Raw genomic sequence first — 25,049 nt, 5'->3', positions numbered from 1 at the left:
CAAAACAACAATTTAACTGTAACAAAGAATGCCATCAAGTAATAGAAGTGAAATAGAAAAAAAATGATAGAGATAGATTTTATTGTTCTATTCGTAATATCAACAGAAAAATAATGTAGAGGTAATTTTTAATTCTATTTCTAATGATACATGACCCCCAATTATCAAACATATTCTTGCAAATTAAAGAGGAAAAAAATCATTCTAGCAATTGGTAGACTGAATGAAGTAACTCCTATATCATCTGCAGGCTCTGAAGCGTCAAAATACATTTATTATTCATAATACAAAGAAAGAGCATCTCTCTCCACACTGCTATCTTGTATCTTCTTCTTCAACGAGAGTATTAATAAACCATAGTTACTGAATTAGGCTAATACTTTTCAAATAGTAAAATAATTATGCTTAAATTTTAAATAGCAAGCTTAACAAAGAATGTATTATTTATACTGGTCGCTGAAGACAAAGCATTAAAACTAAGCTTTAATAAGCAGTATTGTATAGAAAGATCATTAGTTTGATAGTCAGAAAGATCAGTTTAAATCTCCATTCTTGGTATGTTTCTAGAACTAAGAAAATATCATCAAATATTCGCTCATGGGGGATTGTGCTAATGTCCCCCAAATTTAACTAATTATATATCTCTTAACTGATTTTAAAAACAAATTATAAGTAAAACATAACAGTATTATTCTGTCAATTTAATAATTTACTCAAATTGTAACCTATTCAAAATAACTGTAAATCTCCAAGAAACTAGCTACTATAACTTAAGAGACTGTTTATTTTATTTTCTTCCCAATTCAAGTTCTCAATAGAAACTGTCCATTTAAAGGGTAAGCACTGACAACTTAGTCAACAAACATTCACTGAGCATCTACTATGTACAATGTGCATGGGACACATAGATAACAGTATCGATCCTTGAGGAATGTCACCACAGCCTAAGGCGACAAAAACAAATTTAAATAGAAGGTTGTAGGGTTCTAATCAAAATATATAAAAGTAGAGGATGGCAGAAACAGAGTGACACCTTCAAAAGTTAAATTTAAGTCAATAAACAGCTAATTAAGAATGGCACTGTATTAATACAGTTGGCCCTTTGTATCTGCAAGTTCCACATCCCTGAATTCAAACAACTCAGAAAAAAATGTTATATTGTTGCTGATGTGTACTATGTAGTTAGGCCTGCAATGGTACTGAACGTGTACAGACTTTTTTTCTTGTCATTATTGCCTAAACAATACAGTATGACAACTATTTTCATAGCATTTACATTGTATTGGGTATTATAAGTAATCTCTAGAGATAATTTAAAGTAGATGATGTGCATAGATTACTGCATATACTACACCATCTTATATAAGAGACTTGAGCATCCATGGATTTCAGCATCGGTGTGGGGTCTGGAACCAGTCTCCTGCAGACATTGAGAGACAACTGCATACTGGTAACATGAGGGAGTGATTAACTCATTCTTTAAGATTATTTCTAAGAAAATATGAGAAGCCTAATAACTCTCTCTTCACTGAAAACCAGCTTTTAGGAGTAAAGAAACACTATGATCTTATAACTCAAAGTAGAATTTTTTTTTTAAAAAAAGGGAAGAATCCACCCTGCCTAGCAATATAGTAACATCTACCACAAGTATAGGAGCACTTTTCACCAGGTTGCTTTACTACATACTAATATATAGATTAAGAAGTATATTCACCTTGAAGAGGAAACAGGATTTCACCCATTAAGACAATTATGAGTGACAGGGGCTGCCCACAGTGCTATATTGAGAATGATGCTGACTGAATCCAGACTCAGCAGAGTTATTATGAATGATCGGCAAAGTCTGCTATGAGTAAGAAGGGGAAAATGGAAGAAATGTACTGTGAATTTGACATCTTTAATATCCCGAATTTTCTCTGAAAACAAAAATTATATGCTATTTGCATAGGATAGCAACAAAAAAGTTGAATTTAACTAATTTAATGTAAGAGTCAACAAACGGCTAATCAATTAAGGGAAAAGATTACAACACTGTTTAAGGAATCTATTCAGTCCATGAGCCATTTGTTCTGTTCTAAGAAACATTCCCTGATTCAGAAGGCTGGGGCCCAACTCCTCTAGACACCGGTGACTGATCACTGAGTGGATCCTAATCCAACATGATAATGAAGTTTTTCTCTTGGGAATTGGGATTCACAAACAGGGAGTTTCATTTTTATACATACAGAACTGCAACATGCAAACTGTGGTGATCATGTGCTGCCACTCAGAGAAGCAGAGAAACTGCTCAGTCTGCAAACGGATGGATAAAAGAACCCTACAGAGCCAGAGAAACTAGAGAAATAAGAATACTTTCTGGATTCCTGAGAATCTTCCTGTCCCAACTATATCCCCTTTCACCTGGATTCTTAGATCCTTTTTCTTTATTTAAGCTAGTTTTAGTTGATTTATTTATAGCCAAAGGGTTACAAATAATAACTAATTTAGGTTAACTAATAAAGGGTAATAGGGGTTGTGAAAGGGTGAAAGTTAATAATCCTATGGTAGAAGAGTCAAAAAAGAGAGAGAGAAAGAAGAAATAGCATAGTTAGAAAAATATCAAATTACTTCTCAGCCATACATTAAAATTATCGTAGAAATTAATTCCTTCAGTTTTATACCTTCTTCTTAAAGAGTATGTATGATACACATAAAGAAATCTGACCTTTGTTTCTTCTGTCCTCACTGCATCCAGCAGATAATGCAGAAGTTCCTGACTGTCCTGTTGTTGAAAACTTTTAAATCGAGGGGCTCTATGATTTAAAAAAAAAACAGGAAAGAAAAAAAGAACAATCATTTCATCAACAACATATTATTATTTATAAAATCACTTTGAAATAACATAGCCATGGATTCAACTTACTTCTTTTTCTATTAAGTCAAAAGACAAAATGTGATTACTGTTCCAATTAGGATGAAATCTTAAGTCACTGAGAACAATATGGCTATCCTTTATTAGGCAACTACTACATGCCAAGCACATATGTTAAGTTTTACATAGGTTAAGTCACATAATCCTCAAACAAGCTTGGGATATACTATTTTCTCCAGCTTATATATGAGGGCTCAGAGGGACTGTTTAAGTAATTTGCACAGTCACACAATAAGCAAAAACAAACAAACAAGCAAAAAAAACAGTATTCAAACTCAAGCTACTGTGATCTATTATCTTCCTACCTTAAATAATCAAATGCATGTGATTGTATTAAAATAAAGAATTATAAACTGATGTCTCTGTGAATGTATTTTAAGAATTTGACAGATTTCCAGTGTATTAATTAAATAAAAGGATCGGGTGCTATTCATAGAAACATCAATACAGCAAATATTTAGTTGATTTCAGTTATATTCCTGGCAATGAACTCCAGTTCTAAACGAGCATTTTTGCCTTAAATGCAAACAAGTACTAAATTTAGAAAGTGCTCTAAGATGAAAGAATTTTGTCAAAATAACACAAAATAGTAAGACTATATTATATAACAAGACAAGTTTACAATTGTCTCATGGTACAGTATACAACGTACCTCATTTGATATACACAACAGTGCCGTTAGGGAATTCATAATTAATAAGAACTTCATTTTACACTTGAGAAAACTGAGGAACAAGCTGAGTGCCACTGACATAAATCCAGGTCTTCTGATTCTTGAGTTCAGTACTTTAAGCATTATTCCTCATTATCTCATGATACATGTTCATCCTAGTAAAGCACTAATGTGAGGCCCTGGTGTTAAAAAGCTATTCAAAACAGGCGTGAATCTAGCCTGTAACAGAAATCATCTTAGTTACTACTACTCACTCTTGCTAAGAAGTACCACATAGTAGAATTGTGTTGAGCACTTTCATTTATTCCCCTAATGGGCTTCCCTTTCTGCATGTTGTGGATACTGTTCACTTCCTAGATCAGAGATGAGGACAGAAACCAAGATAGACACCAATTCCAACCCTATTTGGGCCTCTACAGCTAGACTCTATGAAAGGCAGAAATTGCATGACACTATACTTGTGCTGTATTACAAAAGGTTAGTGGAGTGGAAGAGGACTGGAGGGGGAAGGTAAATCCTTCAGAGATCCTCACCAGCAAGGCAGCAGGTAGGAGGAAACAGTTTATGGCTTTTGAAGCAGGCACACAGGAAGGAAATTGGTCCTGAACAAAGGAGAAACTGTCCCCACCATCTCTCTGCCTATAGCTCCAACTCAACCATGCACAAAGCACTTACTGTCTTCTAAACCACTGAAGAAAATTTACTAAGCTGGATTTTTTTTCTTTCTTCCTTTACCTAGAACTGAGGAAAAACTGTAACTTATAGAATCCCTAATGGAGCCAATCTGAGCTACTAATACCAAAAGAGACCTTCAAGCTTAAAAAATAGAAAGAGAAAAATCATCAAATATATGAAAAGATTCACCCTATTCGAAATAAGGGAAACATTATACATTCACAGGAAATGTACCTTAGTAAAAACGTTACCATGGAAAAGAGGAGGGAACCTTTAAAAACCTCAACTTGTAAGAGGAAATTGTATGTCCACTCATTAAACAGGAATAGACTGTCAAGAAAAAGAAATTTAGAACGAGAAAAGTGTAGAGATGTCTTCTAGGTGAAGATGAATCAGTCCGTGCATGATCCAGAAACTACTCCAAGCACAGCAAATTTAAAGAGAGAAAACAAAAAAAAAGTCTTAAGTGAGATTCAGTATCAAAAAAACAAAACAAAACAAAAAACCCACAAACAAAAAACCCCACAGAGCAAAACTAGAACACAAAATAGTAGACAGAGAAAATAACAAGACTTAATAGCCCCTGGGTCTGAAGGGTGAAGAAAACTAAAAATACTTTGCATCGGACAGAGCCAGGCTCATTGGTCAAGGATTGTTGATCTTCCTTCCTGAAAGAAAGCCTCTGGGCAAATGTTGCCTAAGGCTACAACAGAACACAGCCTAGGGATCTGAAGCTGAGCCAAGCCTTCTACAGACTCTTCTCACAGAACCACAGAAAGATAACTGTGAACCATTAAGAGACCTGGATCTCCAAGGCCAGCTTAGAGGACAGGGGCGAGGCTATCTTAAAATTAAAAGTTTTTAGGCAGTGAGGAGGAGGGTATGAGAAAGGAAGGTGATGGAAAGAAAGGGGAGGTGATGGGAGTGGCAGGGAGACAAGGTGTAGAGAAAATGGAAGAGAGTAAATGGGCCAGCGATGGAAGAAGACAAACAAACAAAATCTACTCCAAAGAAGCCTATAAACAAATATTATAAAACACGCAGAAATTTAACGTTAAAAAAAAATCAACTGAAATGAATTTACTCCAAATAAATCTTATAGAACAGTCTCAATGAAGTTACAATAAATATGTTGAGAATGTCCAAAAACAAAGGCATGCTGCCAATAAAGGCCTAGATATTAAGAAAAATTGGAAAAAATTAAATAAGAACATGTAGATATTAATTAGTTAAAAATATTAGCAATAATAAAATAAAATCACAGATGTAAAAATGCAAAGGATAGGATATTAAACTACACAATTGAAGGGTGAATTAGTAAATTAGAAGGTAATACAGAAGAACATACATAAAATACTATACACTGTACTTTCATTCTATCTTCAGAATTTGGTGGCACTTCTTAAGGTACATGACACACCAAAGAATAGTCTTAAGGTAAATCTAACAAAGTATGTGCAAGATTTGTAGGCTGAAAATCACAAAACTTTGATGAGAAAAATCAAAGACTTTAACTGAAAAGACATATCATAATCATTCATGGGAAGACTCAACATTAAGATGTCAATTCTGTCCAAACTGATCTACACATTCAATGCCAACTCCAGTTGACAAACTAATTCTAAAATTCATATTAAAAAGTAATGCAACTAGAATAGTAAGGAGGAGGAGGAGGAAGTGAAGGAGAAGGAGGAGGAAGAGGAAAAAGCTCAAGGACTCACATTACTCAATTACAAGATTTCCTATGAAGCTACAGTAATCAAGACCTTGCAGTACTGGCACAAGGAAAGATCAATATAATAGAACAGGGTCCAAAAACAGGCCCAACAAATATGACAAATCTTCATCTTATTTTTTAAAAATCACTTTTCTTAATATGTATCTCTTTTTAAAGTAAACACAATAAAGCAAAAGAAAATGTAATTTTTAAATATTTTCAAATAATGTTTGACCATTCTATTTATCCTACAGATGTATTCTCTCAAGTGCAATAAGATGTATACACACACATACACATACACATATGTAAAATCGAATAAGTTATATCCACATGTACTATAAAGATGTACAAAATATTAACCAAAACAAGCAAGTTGCAGACAATTTGTGTTTCCATATATGCAAAACCACTTTTGAAAATTAAAAAACAGATAATAGTTTGAATTTTTGTCTATGAGCACTTATTTTAATAATTTAACAAATTATTTTAAAAATTCTTTTAAAAAATCTTTATAAAACTACAATGAAATGATACAAAAAGCTACTTTTAGTAGAGTCAAGAACAAAGTTCTAAAGCATATAATGTTCTAAAAACTTTGACTTTATGAGGCACCCATCTCTCAGACTTTTCAGGGCTTTTGCCAAGCAAATGAAACATATAATAAACTCTCCATACTTTGAACTACACTTAAAATACCGTGGCAGATTATGCTAAGTGAAATAAGCCAGTCATAGAAAGACAAATAAAACTTTTTTAAAAAAGAAATTAACATTGGTATAATACTATGAGGTAAAACACAATACCATGGCATAGATAAGCTTAAATTAAAATAAAATTTTAAAGATTGTAGATATACAAAAATGTAAGTTCTTCAATTCACTTAAACTCTATTTGCATCTTTTAAAATAAACTATGTTAGATGATCTATTACAGCAAATTTCATATTTTATAATTCTATTTTCTTACTTTATAGTATTATATTGTGAGGTTCTGAATCAAGACAGACCTGTATTAGAATCCTGGCTCTGTCACTACGAAACGAGGTAAACTACTCAACTTCTAAAAGTCTCTGTTTCCTTATATAAAATGGGGATAAATAATCACTTCATAGCAGTACAAGACATAATTTACATAAAGCACAGAGCTGAAACTAAACATGTTCTTTCTCTTGATAGTCTAGGCAATAATAGCAATGTTACAGTAAGAGTGAAATTACTCATATTAAGTGATAAATACAATAACTCATGATTATTTATATTAAGAATACACATGCACTCACTTCTGACAAAGCTGATTGAAAAGAACTTTAGGAGAAAGTGGTCCTTTTTCAGTTTCTTTCATGCTGTGAAGAAACAGGAACAAGGCTGAGGTCAATGGTCCAGGACTTGAAAGTTCCACCATTAATGGATCCTTTAAAAACATAATCAACTCTATGTCAGAAATATATATTATTTAAAATCTAAGAGTTATATTTTGTTTAAATGATGACAACTAAATTGCCTCAACTGTATTAAGAAACTTTATTCCCTCATATAAAAATAAATATACAAAAAAAGAAAATGGAATTAAATGCCTTATCTTAAAAAACACAGGTATTCTCATACCCTATGCCTTTTATGTAAATAGAACTATTAGCTTAAGAATGAAATCACTAATCTTTATTTGCTTGAAACTGTCCCTTAATGTGCTCTCCCAATAGCAAAATTATTCATCTACTTGATATTTGTACATCTTTATAATTATAAATTATATTAGCAAAACTTCATACTCTTCTTTTCCCCAAATAAATAAGGAATGGGAAATTAAATCACAAAATTGGTATACCATCTCCCTCTTGTAAAGGAGAGAGACATAAAGCTTGACAAAAGCAGCTAAAATTGTGTAAAGGATCAATGCCTTTTATTCTAGAATTTTTTTCCCACCAAGTTTTGTTTTCTAAAACGTTACCTTCACCAGTAACTCCCTCTCTTTACAATGAATAAAAAGCACATTCCAAATATAATCTTCAAACATTAGAATGTTATCTCCTAGGGCAACTATTATGTTGTCTCATTCACGTGTTCATGAAATACACGTAACGTATATATTTCATACCAACTATGCTTAAAAATCCACAACCTGGCTAAAACCACATAAAGGACAGGCTATAATTTTCCATAGCTTTTGAATATCAAAGTGCTTTTTGCTATGTTAAGTGAATTAAAAGTTACTTCAAGTGTCAAAAGTAAAATCTAAGGCAGTTTCGAAGTCCAAGAACTAAGGCGTAGTATCTCCTACTCCCAAATAAAGCATTTTTAGATAAAGGAGAAACCCTTCAGAACTAAGTGAGTAAATAACCTTAGGTTTTAAAAGTACACTTAAACTTTGAAAGCTAAGGTAAATTTGCTGATGAGAATGCAATATGGATGAATCTCACAAACATCGACAGGAAGAAGCCAAATCCAAAAAAGTACATATTGTATGATTTCATTTATGTAATTATTAAAACAGGCAAAATGGATCTGTCCTGTTAGAAACCAGGATAGAGGCCATCCTTGTCAGGTAGTGAGGTAATGAATGGAAGGCAATCTGAAGGGGGCTTCCAGCTGCTGATTACGTTCTGTTTCTTGAGCAAAGTGTTAATTTCATTTTGTGAAAATCTATCATCTATGTAATTGTGATGTACGCTTCTCTGTATGAATAGCTTAATAAAATTTTTAAAGTAAGAGCACTGCTGATATGTATACAAACATTAACAAATCAAATTCAGCAACATATAATAATAATAATACATCATAACAAGGTGGGTTTGTCCTAGGTTAACAAGATAGGTTTGAAAATCAATCAGTGTAATTTGCCACATTAACAGAGAATAAAGAAGAAATACTATATGATAATCTCAATAGATGCAGGAAAAGCATTTAACAAAATTCAGCATTCATTCATGATGAAACCTTCAGAAAACTAGGAATAGAAGGGAATGTCCTCAACCTTATAAAGAACACCTATGGAAAACCTACCGTTAACTTCATTCTTAATAGTGAAAGACTGAATGTTTTTGCTCTAATTTGAGGATTAAGGCAAGGATGTTTGCTCTCATCTCATCATCTATTCAATATATTACTGGTGGGTCAAGCCAGTAAGGAAAAGAAATAAAAGGCATACAGATTGCAAAGGACAAAGTAAAACTGGTGATCTACACTGACAGTGCCACAGCTCCGGTCAACTGTTTGTTCTAAAAACCGAAAACCTAGATTGAAAATTCCTTCTTAAAAGTGACACAAACCTAAAGTGATCAGCTATAATATCTAATTGCCATACAGTAATCTTGAGACACAGCTCCACATGTGAAATACTTAAACTTAACATTCAACCACATTTCATATGAAACCTTTTCAAATGACTAAGCATTAACTTCCATTTAGTAGAGTAGGCTTCACTATTTCACTATACTTTAGGAGAAGACATTGGAATCTACCATAAAATTTTTTAAGGAGCTGAACAGGCAATGAATTTACAGTTTGCCTTTTAATCAAAAAAAATATATCACCTTTCAAAACTGCCTCCTTGGAAGAAAAATCTAAGCTTACTACATTGGGCGAAGAATTTTTAGAACTCCTCTTTAAGTACTTTTTAAAAGCCAGATTATGAGCTACACATATACTCTTTCTTCCTCTAAAACACACACACACACACACACACACACACACACACATATGTGCACGTGCACACACAAATCAATTTCTAACTAAAATCATTATTACCAGTGTCAATGAGCTCCAGCCAAAGATCACCAGGAACATACCTACAGTTGAACAAGGTGGGTTTATTACTTGTTGCATTGAGGGAGAACATGAACCACAAGGAATCATGGGGTGTCTCAATAAGAGAGTATTCAAAAGAACCAATATAGGATTTGGGCTTTAGTTGGGTCATTTAAGGAAGAGCCTAAGGAAAGTAGAGGTCTGCTCTTACTTGGATGCTGTCAGAAAGTAGGACTAATTCTATGACTGGGTAACTCATTAACTCTTATCTTTGGGTGGCGGGAGACTAGAATGAGAATAAAGCAATAGCTAGTAAAGAAACAGCACTCACTCACTTTGGCTGAGAGAGGATGCTTAGGATTTTCTAAGTGGTAGAGTAAACTTGTTTTTGTCTGTGTTTAGATAAAATTATGAAGTGGACTTGCTTTGTCTCATTTTATCAGTCTTAGAGTAACCTAACCTGAAGTTAGTATTTGAATAACAGCCAAGCTATGGGTGCCAGGCCAGCTTCTGAATGTTAGAGGCTGCTTTTACTTCCTCATTAGCTTAAAAACATTATCAGACCAGACTTCGAAAAACTTTTAGATGCTCACTTTAAAATTACATCTACCTTTAAAGGAAAAAAAATGCTATCTTTATACATTGTCACCAGTAACTACAAAATAGGAGTCCTAGACAATTTGCCCAAAAAATGTCAAACCACTTTTGTCTTTGCTAGTAATTTGTTTGAACGCTATCTCAATATTTTTGTATTGCTTGACCCATAAGTTCTAAACATATCTATCTTAAAGTTATGATTTTAGAAATTTTAAATGTTTTGTTTATCTTCACAAAATGCTTTTGAATTATTTTTTCAAATCCTCTAGCATCTCAGTTGATAGACCTGAGGAACATTAAAGACAGATTTTGGCAATGTCAGTATCTCATCTCAAAGAGCTCTTATCCAGATTGTTAGACTTCTTACCAACTGAGAGTCTGTAGAAGGAAAAATCTTGAGTTTTGTACCATTTTCTTTGATCTCATTCATCAGTTCAGTAAGAATGTAAGACTGTGCCAAGTTCTAAAAGAAAACAAAAGCAAACTCTTCTGATTCAGTTATAATATTTTTGGAATATTATATAGAATATAATATTTTAGAGAATATGATTTTATGTAATAAATTACTTTCTCAAAGTTTCGAATTTCATCTAGCATAGCTAAAATTTTTAAGTTTCAAAAATTTAATTGGATACATTTTATATTTAATGTCGCCATTACTCATAGAGCCATGACAAAATACAGGGAAGACATTTCAGAAGCAATGTGGAAAAGGTATATATATGTATATGACAATGGCTAAGATAGCCTAAAACAAACAAAAACAGAAATTTGTAGATGAACAGTTAGTCATTTGACAGTCTACAGGTGTGCAAACAAATACACATTAATTAAAATTGTCTTCCACATGTTACAAAGCTTTCTGGTGGCTCTTACCTGCATGACTGCATTAAAAAAGCAAGTATTTCCTAAATTCGTAATTCCTTTTACAGATGTTACATTGCTGCCTTTTCTTCCCTTTTTTTTCCCACCCGTTTCACATTTCTCTTCACAAAGTTTTATGATTCTAGAAAATGCACCTAAGTTAGAGAAAACATAACTGACATAAGATGTAAATCATTTTATATAATTTAAATATATTATTTAAAAATTAAATTGACATTTCTCCTGAATCAATGTTCCTGAAAGTCAAGAACACAAACAAAAATAAATGTCTTGGGTTTTATATCTTACCGCTAAAGCAATTAATTTTAGTTCATATTAATATAAAATCTGTAACTCACACAACATTGCAGAATAAATTCCAGATGAATTAAAAAATTAAATATAAAAGAACAAGAAGAAAACACCCAGCTCTTGATTTCTAAATATCATTCCTTACCAAAAGGAATGAAGACTCCTTGAAGAAATGGGTGATTCTTAACCGTGGGGCAGCAAAGAGGCAAAATGAACCTATGACACTTTTATTGTGCCGGAAAATAAAGAAATGCTCAAAAAAAGTGATGAGTATGTCAAAATACACAGGTATCATTTTGAGTAGGTTCCCACTTGTCCAATCCGAGTCAATCTGAATATCAAAATGAAGAAGGGCACTAATAGATTACTATTCACTGGACAAAATGATAAGCCTCAACTGAAAACAGATTTTAAAATGGGGTAAAAGGGAGGAAACTCTTCCTTAGAAGAGAATGCCAACTAATAAACAGAAGAAATGATGAAATTAGAAAGTCACCATATAGTGGCAATTTTTTGTATTGTTCTTGGAACTTTTCGGTAAGTTTGAAGTTTTCAAATAAAGTTTAAAAATTAACAGAATTATAATATAAAAAGTAAAATACTTAAGTGTATAGTACATAAATGAATATTTTGAGTTTACCAACTTGTAAAATTAATGCAGATTTACAAATTATAGTGTCAGTTCATCATATTTAATAACATGAAAACGGAGAATGATTCCTGACACAACAGACATCTATTTAACAGAAAATTTCTTTCTGAATCATTATAATATGAAGTTTAATAGAAAATTCCCAAGTTCTCAAATCTTTTGGTTTTAACTAAATATTCTTTTAAATTACTTTCAAGCCTCAGATTTTATAGTATTTTACAATTTTATCTTTTATTCATCTAATACCGACATGCTGCCCCGCATTACTAATTAACTTTTAAATGTTTGGCTGTCTGTCCCTCCAATCAGATTGATGGAGACCAGGGAATGCCTCTTATGACCACTCTTTTTCCCACAGGGGTGTGTTGTTCGGGAGAATGTACATAATAAAAATTCAACATACATGAAAACCTACAAGATTAAAGAGCAAACATAGTAGACTTGTAGTCTTCTCTGTCTCTGATGATTTCTTAAGAGGAGGTAAGACATCTCCTCCCCACCAATCACTCTTCTGTACAACAGCATTAAGGGAGATAAACAGGGGTGGAGGCAGCCCTATTCTCAGGATAGGAGGAAGAAACACCATAAAGAGAAATTTCAGTCTTGGGTCCTGGTAGACTGATGTCATGCACATCCTATTGGTTCAAATATGGCTTGACTTGGCACCTTTGACTTTTGCCCCCTCTTCAAATGCATCTTAAGATATGGGGCTCCAGTATCAACCAAATGGAATTATTAACACATTTTTTCAGAAGAATTAAATGAGCTATTTCCAAAATACTTGGCATAGTAAGCACTATGTATCTTCATGAACTATCCTTCACATCCATTGCTTATATGCTCTCATTTTTTTCCTCTTTAATCATTTCCTGTACTTTGAGTTTTTTCTCAAATTTATCTCTTGTTTCTAATTAGGTTTTCTACATTGCTAATATGAATTTTGCCTTTTATATTGACCGTAGTTTTCATAATTCTTTGGTATTTCTTTTGAATGTGTAGAAACATCTTACCTCCTTGAGAAAAATGAATTGGTGGTTTCTAAGATTAAGCAAACCTCTTGCATGGAAAAGATTTTTCCTTCAAGTCTTTTCTCCTACCCTGTGATGCAACTAATTTTTTTTCATAAATCTTATTACCTGCTTTTCCCTTTAATCCTGTTTGCTTATTCTTTAAACATTATTGGTTGTTATTCGATGTTTGTTTTCCTGATACTGAAGAGCTATTTTTAATTCTCAAACCTAGAATTCCAAGTTAACACAGAAAAGAACTAGCAAGATAGATCTCTTCTACTGTCCTCCAGGTATTATTAGAAGTGATAAAATTACATTCCACTAGAGCTTGGGGGCAAAGGCTAGTACAATTAATAAAGAAGGTCATTGAAGTGCAGAGGCCAGGTATGGAGAAAAGAAAAAGCACAAAAAGGCCAGACAGTATTCAAACTCGCAAGTGAATGTAACAACAAATGAAAAAAGCCAGTCGGTGCTTAAGAAGCACTGCACAAACAAGAGGAAGTCCCACAGGATACTGGCTGGGTTTGCAAATGAGAGCAGTCCATCTCTTCATTATATCTGAGATTCCAACTAGAGGCTCAAATCAGCAGGTTTCAGGCTCTCAGACAGCCCTTGCCAATAGATGGTTTATAGTGATTTTTAAGAGATTTAGGATGAAAGAGTAATTAAATCCAAGCATTACTCCATCTTTTAGGGCAAGACTGTTACTGATTTTACTTTTACAAAACTCAGTCTCCAACAGGTTAAGCCCATGGTCACAATGATATTTTTATTATAAATCCACTGTCATTTTACCACCTAATTTCTCTTCGGTGACTTATGCACAATGAGAAGAACTAAGATAGTAGGGCAAGATTCTTACAGATTTCGGTATATGCAACTCTGAACAAATATGATTCCTCAAAAGTATTTCTTTTAGTTAACATTCTTAATAAATGCTACCATAATATTTTTCAGCTTAACATAAAAACAGAGTGGTTAGGGGAACTAAACTATATGGATGATATTAACTATATTTAAATATATAACGTATATAAAAATATATTTATTCATCACTTGGAAAAATACTTCCAGAAATAAGTTATATTTTAATCTTATAAGAATTGTATTTTTAAACTGTAACATGCAAATGATTTACGTATCTGTGTACCACTTTTACCCATCAGTTTTCAAAACATCTGGGATAGCAATCTAAAGTAAACAATGTTCAGAAGACCATCTGGACAAAACTGCAGGCAAAAAAAAGCATAAACATATGGAAAAACAGATTTTACCCTTCCCTTCAGCAGTGAGGGATGACAAATGTCAAACCTAGATACATCCACGCTTCACTGTGCGATGCTTTTCAGCACCACCTGGCTCTCCACGCAGAGCCACCAAATATGGACAGCACTGCCAGAAAGAACATATCCACAGGGCAATGGCAATAAAAATAGTTTATTTCATGGTTAAACAGCCACTTCACACAAGTGGCGAGGATCTGTTTTGCTGACTTTTACGTGTAAGCCTATGAGAACATATTCAAAATTAATTATACTATTGGACTTGAATATTAAATAGATCAGATAATTTAACTAGAAAATAAAATGACATTTTCTAAGAACTATTTAAATTTGTTTCATTTACAGTGCAAGTTTTTCATTTTACTAAATAGCACATTTATAAAATGTAACAACTCAAATTGATCTATCAAATGTCTACTGTGTGCCAAGTACTATATGAACTATTATATTTATTCTTATGATTTATGACTAGAGTATAAGGAATTGATACATAGTGAACAGCAAGGAGATAATTAAGCCTTAAATTCATGATATCTAAGTAAAACTTTTAGAAACTAAGCATACATGTACACTTGTTCCCTAAGAAACTGTCAGCTGAGAGTTTAAAATTCCAGCTTAAAACAAAGGTGTCTGAGAATCAGTCTCAACTGACATATAAACAGGTAAATGTGTTTTAATAAAAAGAAATTTATTACTTCTGTTGAATGATTACTGATAATTGTTTTTAGAGACAACAAAGCTTTCTTAATCTGGCGGTGATTTTAGATCATACTCACTTTGGGAACTATTCCTTTGTAAACACAGAACCAAATGCAGTGAGGACGGAACTTCAAGATACTTTAAAGTAAGGTCTAATTAAAAAGACAAAGCTGCTACAGAAATAACAAAAAAGACAAGTTATATAAAATTTTGGCTATCATTTGTTTTATTCCCAAGTTTTACCTGAACCCATGAAATGCCTGTAATTAGAATAATCACAGAATATCAGGGTTAGAAGGTTTTTTTACTAAAAGGGATTTACTCTATTTCACCTTACTTATAGCCTTTGTATTACCAACACTGTCATCAGATATTAGTTACATAATAAAGTAACTAGAATGTAAAGAACATTGAGAGAAAACTTCAGGCATCCTAGATACAAAGTTTTTAAGGCTCTTTTATATCTCTGTAGTTTATCTTTAAGCCTATGAGTATTCAAAGAGCTGCTGGTTGAGTAACCCAATAGGTTCTGTACATAAACAAAAAGACTCATGAACCTGGCAACAATGACACTAAAAACTTATTATCCAAAAAACCCTAAAACAAAAACAAAAAAAGAATTAAGAAGTACAAATTGGAAGTTACAAGATAGTCAAGGGGATATAAAGTATAGCATAAGGAACATAGTCAATAATATGTAATAACTATGTAGTGTCAGATGAGTACTAGATATATCGGGGTGATCATCTCACGAGTTACATAGATGTCTATCACTATGTTATACACCTGAAACTAATATAATATTGTATGCCAATTGTAATTGAACAGGAACAATGGTGCCTCCCAAGTTTCCCATTGGCATGGGAAAAGCAAACTTAATTGGTGATTTGCTTAAAGAGTCTGAGAACATTATCTCCCAATATTGTCCCCATTGCAGAGAGATGATGAAGTTAGCGGTAGCGGGGAGATTCAAACCCAGGCAGTCTGGCTTTGAAATCCATACACTTAACCATTCTGATCTACTGTCTGTCTGTATATAATGGTTGATAAGGTTAACAAGTGTGATAATTTAAGACATTAATGAAATATTAGTGGTGATACGAAAGAAAAGGCCACTGATCTTAAGCAAAGCTGGATGTAATCAATTGCTGACTGTCATTGGTGTGTGAATTTATAGCTTTATTAAAGTTTATATCAGCCCTTCTCAAAGGGTTCTTCAAAAGAATTAAGCCCTAATACCCTAGGCACCCACTATATGCAATTAACTTCTTCCTATGTATCCAGAAGGGTACTAGTTAGTGCCATCTTTAGGAGAACTGAGAAAACAGTCACTCAAATAATTTTCTATGTTCTGTAGTTCAGATGGGGAACCCCGGATTTCAATCCCTACAGGTAACAATAAATTGTTTTTTAAATGTCTAACATCTTCTTGTCCCTAACCCTAACTACATTTAGTACTTATTTTTGAAAACTCAAAATTCTTTGGCATATAACTGTCACTTTATAGAACAAAATATATTACTTTTTTTAAAAAAAGAGTTGTTACATTACCTTCAAATGGTTACTGTAAAAGAGCACTATATTATTTATCTTCAGATATACTGTTTCAGATCCCAAGCATCCTATTTACTCTATTATTTCAAAAAAAAGATACACCAAACTTTTATAATGAAACCTCTAAAAGAACCAACATAAATCATGTCTTTTTATACCAAGAGCATAAATTTAATGAATTTAACAGATGATAATATGCTCTTTAATATTTCATGCTCCTTAAGCTTACTTTAAATGGCATCCCAGTATTAAAATTACAGGCCAAATTTATTATTTTAGAAAAAAACTTGTTTTTATATTTTCTGTCCAGCCTTACTTGCCCTAAGACTCAGCTTAGGTGACATTATTTCACCAGGAATTCCTGTGTTCTGTAAGTATTTACAGAATACTTACATGACATTTACAAGACTATCAAAGTGACAAATGAGCCTTTCAAGAGAATTATCGACCCACTTTTAGCAATACATATTTTTGGGTGGGCCCCACGAGAGTTTTCATGCTCTTTTTCAGTTGTGTTATATATGACCTTTATATTATATTAGGATTTTATTTGTTGTTTTAGGTTTTCTGGTACGTGTCTGTAGGGGAGGATGTTGAGGGATTTTTTTTCAAAAAGCAAATGCTTGCTAGCATCAGATGTGAAATCTACACAGCTGTAAGCATTCTTCTGGGAACCTGCACTGGGGTTCCCTCAACTGCTTAATGCAATTACCTAAACCAGTCATGTAGTATTAATGTAATTTGCCCATTTCCGCAGCTGAAAAGAAGTTTAAGCTTTAAAAAGGAAAAACTTGCTGCCCCACTACTCCTCTACCTTGGAACCAAATAATTACCTTACCTGTTTATTCTCAAGATTCCACTAACTCCTAGTTAACTATTAGCCTCAGAAATCTTTATTTGATCATATAAGTTGATACTGCCACATTATGGGGAAATGCACATAAAGTAGCATGCCTACTATCTCCACACTACAGTCAAGAGATGTCTCTCTCTATATATGTTTTTTAGGCGAGGCAACCCTTGGTTGACCACACAGATTGCAAGGACCTTGTTAACTTACAATCCCTTATTTTTTATTTTTTATGCCTACAGTACCTGGTCTTCCTAGGTGGTCTCCCATCCAAGTCCTAACGAGGCCCAACCCTGCTTAGCTTCTGAGATTAGATAGGATCGGGTTTGTTCAAAGTGGCATGACCTTAGACAAGTGATGTCTCTAAAATACAAAACTTATTATCCACCTCTCTGCTTAAAATTAGTGTTTATACTGCAGACAGTTTCCCACTGTCTGCAGTATAAACTTTAAATTTACAAGTCCCTTTAATATCTGTTCCTCTTTACCTCTAGTCTCATCTGTCACCATTCCCCAACACCATAAAACTCAACCTTGCAGCACTATAAAATTCCCTGAAAGTATCAAGCTCCCTCACTCATCAATAAGCTATTTCCTCTGCATGGAACACATGCCCTTTCTCTCTTTGCCTAGCTGATTTCTAGGTATCTTTCAGCTCTTGGCTTAGAAGGCATTCCTCTAAATAAAATCTTCCTGGCTCCTCCAGTCTGTTAGATACTACTCCAAAGTGTTCTCGCAGTCTCCTGTACTTGTTCCATCACAGCACTATTTCAACAAGCAATTATAAGTAAGTGTGATTTGTCAATATTCCTCAATGCACTACTATATTTTCAACATAGCACAGTATCTGGCACAAGGTAGAAATGCAAATATTAAAAGACCGAATGAATACATAAAATAAATTTGATATTCAGTTTTGTTTTGTTTGGTTTGGTTTGGTGAAAATGCAAAGCTTATCTACTTCCTCAGAAAAAAACGCATTACATACTAGTTCAGATCAATTCAGCAAGTATTTACTGCTTAGCCATATAGGAATCAAAAAGACTATCAGCAAAGGTACATATAGTTTTATAAATAAGACACATAAACACATGAAAGCTAAACATCACAAAACCATATGTTATCAGATTCTAAGGTATGCTACATAGAATAAAACAAAAGATTGGGAAAGTGTCCTTGAAGCAGGATTTGAGCTGAGTCTTAGGGCAAGAAGGCTGGACAGAAAATATAAAAACAGAAACGTGCTAGTTCAGCAGTTCTGAAGACATTATCCTCCTTTCAGATTCCTAAGGTCAAAAGTAGTTTCTAATAAGTCTAAGATCTTATTTTTTTTACTTTCATTCATTCTCAATCATAGAACACAGTTTTCTAGGGGCTACATGCCATGTGATGTCACAAAACTGAATGCAGTACATATGAGAATCCAGCTGTCTTCTATTAAGCCAGATATTAAAGAGATTTGTAAAAACAAAACAAAGGTACCTATTATTATTTTGAAAAATAGTTATCTCTTCTTAAAATGTTATTTGTTAACATGTCATGAAATTATGCTATTTTTCAGTGAATATTTTAATTTTTTAGTTTTAATTTCTAATATGATAAGTATTGATATACATAACCTAATATCATACATAACCTAAATATTGATATATATAACATAAGGCTGTTTAAGTCCTCAATAATTTTTTAAGAGTCTAAAGGGCTACTAAAGCAAAAATTCAGATCACTGAGCTAGTTGTTTTTAAGAGATGGATGAGACAATACCCTATGTTCTCTGTGTAGAGAAGCTGAATTGGATGTATTAGACATGAAATTAACTCTGGTACTCCATACTTAAGAACATGTTTAAAGTATATGTTCAGGCTTTCCTCTCAGTAGTTATTTTTACTTAGAGCAAAATAGAAAAAGATCTTTTTATAAAAACATTTTTAAATCATTCTTGTCCTCCCACCTAAATACAATACATAGTTTTGTATTCTTTTTAAATTACCATAAACAGAGATTTTTACATTTCTACAGTCTTCACAATTATCATTTAAAATAGCTGCATAATCATATCCAACATTCCAATTTCAATAGCAAATTTCACATTTGATTTTTAAAGTATTTTATAAAAATATACTAAAGCCTCATGTAAGAAAGAATACAATAGATTACTATGTACCCTGCCCCCCGCCAAAAATCTTCCAGAATGCCAAGGGAACTTATTTTAAATCAAACTTGCCTGAAAAATCCTGTAGCTTGGAACACAAAGATAGCCACATTATGCCCGAGAACTTCTGGAAACCTTGAATTCAGAACTCAGTCTCTCTCTAGCTTTGAAAGTTTTATACTCTCAAACCCCCTCAAGAATCTGTTTCCCACTATTCCAGGAGCTGCCACCCCTGGTTCCCTAAACACAATTAAAGCCTACATTGGTTCTTCCCACCACCTGAAATGTTTCTTCTCTCATCTCAATCTATCCAAAGTTCACCCTTTAAGGGTCAGCTTGAAAGCCTGCTCATTTTAGATTCCTTTTGCATTTTTTTAAAACTAAACATTACATCCCACTTTGGATATCTAAAGAACTTTGTTTGAACATCTCTCAAAATACAAATTTTATTCTGCTTACATTAGCATCACCTTTTTATCTCACACCTTCTTTTAGACCTTAAACTTCTTTAGGGCAGGAACTGTCTTATCAATCTCTATTCCCTGAAGCAACATGGGAAAGAAGAGAAAGTGCTGAGGAAAATGAGGCTGAGACAAACACACTGTAACCTGCCCTGGGTAACATAGCTAGTGATTGATTCAAAGAGTCAAATTTGAATGGCAGACTCCTGACTCAAAGTCCATGTTCTTTTTCCACACTATTCCATGCTTCCTACCTTACATTCTTTATGATAAATATTCGAGAAATGTGTAAAATTGAATGGAATTAGACTGGCTTTGCTCTTAACCTGAAGGAACCTCTAAGATTAAAAAAAATAAAGAGAAAAAAATTTCAACAATTGTACTTCTGCCACCCTTGATATCATATCCTTACGTATCTTTTTATTAGGCCAACAACACAAATTTGATGTGCAGTTTTCCAGAGACAGCACTGAGAACAACATCTGAAGTCTTAAATGTCTTTCACTGTTATATTATCCTTATTCTTTATTTGAGCACAGTTGGAGCTGTAACTAGTATGCCTGGGACAGAGTAAGATTTCAGTAAATGTTTGTTAAATAAATAAATGAATGAGTGATAAAATGAATCATTTCTTTTAACGTCCAGGAACCTGAGTTTACCTCCTTCTCCTTCAGTTCCTCCTCCAATTTCTTCACCATAACTGTCTCAAAGCAACAGCTAACAAAAACAATTGTATATTGAGCTATAAAAAATACAGCTGATCATTACATTTTTTATATAATTTTTTGGTTTCTGATGCCAATTACTAAGCAGTTCAATTCTGCTCCAAAGGAATTTCAAAATTATCATGTCCATTCACTCCCATTCACCTAGTTACTCAATCAAAATCCTCAGGTTTGTACTTGATTCCTCCCACTCTCCCTCACTCATTACATCTTAATCCACCCACTTCCCACCAGGGCCTCTACTAACTAGTCCCTCACCTTCCCTACCACAATGACCTCCTTAACGATCTCTCCACTGCCACTCTTAACCCCCAACAGTCCACTCTTCACATAGCAATCAGAGTAATCTTGTTTTTAAAAAAGATAAAATAACTGTTACTCCCGTTTAAAACTTTAACAGCTTCCATTACACTTACAATAAAATAAAAAATCTTTACCAAGGAATTCTTTACAGTATCCTTCATGACCTCCCACCTACCTCTTAACTTCATCTCGTTTGAGTCTCTCCCAGCAAACCACGCTCCAGCCACATTGGCCTTTCTTGATCACTGTGACCACCAGATTTATCATCTATCACTGCAATCTGTTCCTTTCCTTTGTAGCACTTATCAAGTTATTATATATTTGCTTATTTTTTTCCCCCCACTATACTCTAAACTCCAAGAGGGCAAGATAAAACTATTTTTGTTTTACCACTGAATAAAGTATATACTGAATAAAGTATAAAGCCTGGCATATGATAGGCACTTAATATATTTTAATGAAGAAACTGCTTCCCTCTTACTCTTAATTTATATTCACATGTATTATATATTGCCTATATGTTAGATAACAAAGTATATAATCAACCAAGTATATAATATACAATACATTACTATTGTATGATAAAGGATTTGGCTGCCCTTTGTATTGGGTTCCTGAGAAGTACCCTCTAAATCCTAGGATTTCTAGAGTAACTGGAGTGTCCTTTTTTTGTTCATCATGGGCCCCTGGGACCACACTTGATAGTTAATGTTAACAAAGTGTCTTTTTTATTTATTGTGGGTCCTAGATAGGTTATGCCAATAAAATGACTCAGGATGGGAGCTTGCTATGCCAGAAGGACCAACCATGTGATTAGAAGGTTGGGGTCTGGAGACTGAGGTAAATCATGTGGCCAATGATTCAGTCAGTCATGCTTATGCAATGAAACCTCAATAAAAACTCTGGACACCAAAGCTCCAGCGAGCTTCCTTCTTTGCTTATTAACAATAGTCTGTAGCAGTCTGTGTGTACTGTTACACATCGATGTGCCAGGAAGGTGATGCATCCTGACACCACAGGAAGAAGATACAGAAGCTGCATGTTTGGGGCCTTCCCAAAGCCACCCTATGTGTTTCTTCTTTTGGCTGATCTTGATTTGTATCTTTTTTTTTTCCTATAATAAAACCATAATTGTAAGTATAGTATTTTCCTGAGTTCTCTGAGTCACTGTGGCAAATTATTGAACTTAACAGGATAGTGAGAATCCCTGATTTTATAGCCAGTTGATCAGAAATGTGGGTGGCCTGAGAACTCCTGAACTTGAGGATAGTGTATGAAGTGAGGGCAATCTTGTAGGGGCACTGAGCCCTTAATCTGCAAGGTCAGCCTAATTACAGGTGGTTAGTGTCAGAACTGCACTACGATTACATAACAAATAACAGATGTCATTTCATAACCATGTGTTTGGCATTATGCAAATATTTTTACGTACATAATTTCTAAATCTTTAGAAAACATTTCTAAGGCTCACAACAACTGTATATGGTAGAATTATTATCCTATTTTTTTAAGTAAGGAAACTAAAAGCCACATGGACAGTAAGTAATTTAGGTGGAGCCTAAAGTCAAACTCAGCACTGACTAAAAAGCCCATTGCACTGACTAAAAAGCCCATTATCTAGACACTACCCTCACCAGCTTCTCATTACTGGTTATATAAATACAATACATAATAGCTACCTAAGAATGCATGGCACTCCTACTGAGAAGTGACAGGAACATGTAAAGTACTCTTTATGAATTTATGAACTCTTTATATGAAATATAAAATACTGTACTTTAATATAGATTTCTTTAGCAATTACTTAACTTACTTGTTTGTGTTTTAGAAACGTGTTTCTGAAGAAAATCAACTATCTGAGCCAAAACCTTCTTATTACAATGTGTTGATAATTTTTCATCACACTCATAACACCTGAAAAAATATAAAATTTAAGCAAATATTATGAAAGTATCTTCAATAATATTTCACATCAAGTAATAAAGTTGACATTTATCTACTTTTGTCTTTAAATTATGGGAATAACGGAGCTACGAGGCACCAAGTAAGTCTAGAGAAATAAGCAGGGGACAGTTCATAAAGAGCTTTCTCACTCAAAGGTCTGGTAGTTTTCCTAAAAGTAATGGAATGCCATGAGGGGTTTTCAAGCAGGGGAATGATATGATCTAATTTACATTTTAAAAACAACACTCATATCAGATTGGAGGGAATCAGGCATAGAAACACATCAGTGTAGAAGCAGTGGATCTAGAGAAAATTGAATAAATTTATTTTATATATTTTTAGGTATAAACGGTAATGAATTAGATATAAAAAATAAGGGAGAGGGAAGTGTCAAAATAACTGCCATGTGAAGGGAAAAGTGGATGAAGGTCTGTCAGCGACTCTCAAACAAAAGCAATTTTACACCCCAGGGAACATTTGCCAATGTTTTGAGACATTTTTGTCACTACTGGTGAAGCTGCTACTGGCATCCAATGGGTAGGGGCAAGAGATGCTGCTAAACCTCCTACAATGTACAGGACAGTCCCCTCACAACAAAGAATTATCAGCCCAAAGGAAAATAATAATAAGAATAAGAAATCCTGGTTTAGATGAAACAAGACTAGCTGTGAGTTGGTAATGTTTAAAGCTGGGTGATGGGTACAAAGGAATTTATTAGATCATTTGTCTATTTTAGTTAAAAGGTTAAAAAATAAAATAAGATAAAAAGAAAATAACTGCCAGGCTTCTGGCTTGCATACTTAAGTGACAGAGGTTCCATGTATAGAGATGGAGAAGACTAGACAAGATAAGTGTTTTATTTTGTTTGAAGCTTATTTGGGAAGTGAGATTCAAGGAAGAGATTTTCAAAATTCCTTTCTGAAAAGCACCTTCCTTTTCAGAAAATTACCTTCCACTATGTTTACTCATTAGTAAATACAGTATTAATAAAGGCTTCTGTATGTTATCATTACCTATTCTTTATCTTCATGGGATCCAATGATCAAATAAAAATATATGTTAGAAAGCAATGAAAGTGTTTATAAATGTAATGTGTTGTACCAACACTACCTTAACATATTCAATCTTCTTACCTATAACTATCAGGGGTTCTGGGATCAATGGCTGTAAATGGGTTCTTTTTCTAAATAGTACTCAAATTCAGTCAAATATTCACCGAGTGTCCACTCTATCATTTGCACACAGAAATAGATACATAGATAAATCCATAAAGGAAATGAGTCATAGAAAACATTCCCAAAACATCTTTTCCAACAGACGATGATGTAATTTAAACAATGTAATTACAGTTACCAGGCTTACATTATAATAGGTGATCAATATTTACTGATGTAACTATTGCCAAAAATAAAAATATAATTGCTCATTTGTAAAATATTGAAATGTCAAGAAATTTTTACTAACATTGCAATGTAATGTTTACTTATTATAAAATACATTGTTATAACTTTAAGAGTACAAAAAGAAAACATAAATAAAAACTACACAATGGCAGTGGATTTGGAAAAGACAGCTCAAAATAACTTAAAATTACTTGTTTCCATTAGATATAACAAAAAAAATTATTGGAACATTTATTATATGCCAGGCACTGTTCTAAGTGCTTGATATGTATTTTCTGGTTTAATTCCTCACAAAAATCAAAGAAGCATCATTGCTTTCAAAATAAATAGCTTTACAGAAGTATATTTTCTTTTTATAGATGAGAAATTGAGACACTTTAGAAGCACTCATGTATACTTTTACTTAAGCATTAAATCAGTACCTCACAACTTTGGTTAGGCATAAGAATCACCTATAGAACTTAAAAATACAGAAACCCTGAATTAATAGGGGACCCCTGGCACCTAAAGGTTAATTC

At 33.4% G+C, this 25,049-nt stretch overlaps 1 protein-coding gene and 1 pseudogene across 7 annotated transcripts in view; both read right to left on the bottom strand.

The window, feature by feature from the left end:
* The window catches only part of USP45 (ubiquitin specific peptidase 45), a 62,861-nt gene that overhangs the window by 27,447 nt on the left and 10,365 nt on the right, over positions 1–25,049 (bottom strand). For 2 of the 7 annotated variants that reach the window (XM_039853018.1, XM_039853019.1), the window contains exons 5-9: positions 22,998–23,098; positions 11,196–11,338; positions 10,687–10,782; positions 7,259–7,389; positions 2,705–2,792 (exon numbers count right to left, since the gene is read on the bottom strand). In XM_039853018.1, the coding sequence (XP_039708952.1) occupies positions 2,705–2,792; positions 7,259–7,389; positions 10,687–10,782; positions 11,196–11,338; positions 22,998–23,098 (559 nt within the window). Of the gene's footprint in view, positions 1–2,704; positions 2,793–7,258; positions 7,390–10,686; positions 10,783–11,195; positions 11,359–22,997; positions 23,099–25,049 lie in introns of those variants that run through there. The other 5 variants (XM_039853020.1, XM_039853021.1, XM_039853022.1 and 2 more) reach the window with 5 other exon arrangements.
* On the bottom strand, positions 17,777–17,895 carry LOC120595244 (uncharacterized; annotated as a pseudogene).

This window comes from Pteropus medius, unplaced genomic scaffold, assembly GCF_902729225.1.
Source record: "Pteropus medius unplaced genomic scaffold, Ma_sr-lr_union100, whole genome shotgun sequence".
NCBI classification, from domain to species: Eukaryota; Metazoa; Chordata; class Mammalia; order Chiroptera; family Pteropodidae; genus Pteropus; species Pteropus medius.
Note: the sequence above shows the minus strand (reverse complement) of the source record. Positions and strands in the feature narration are given on the sequence as shown.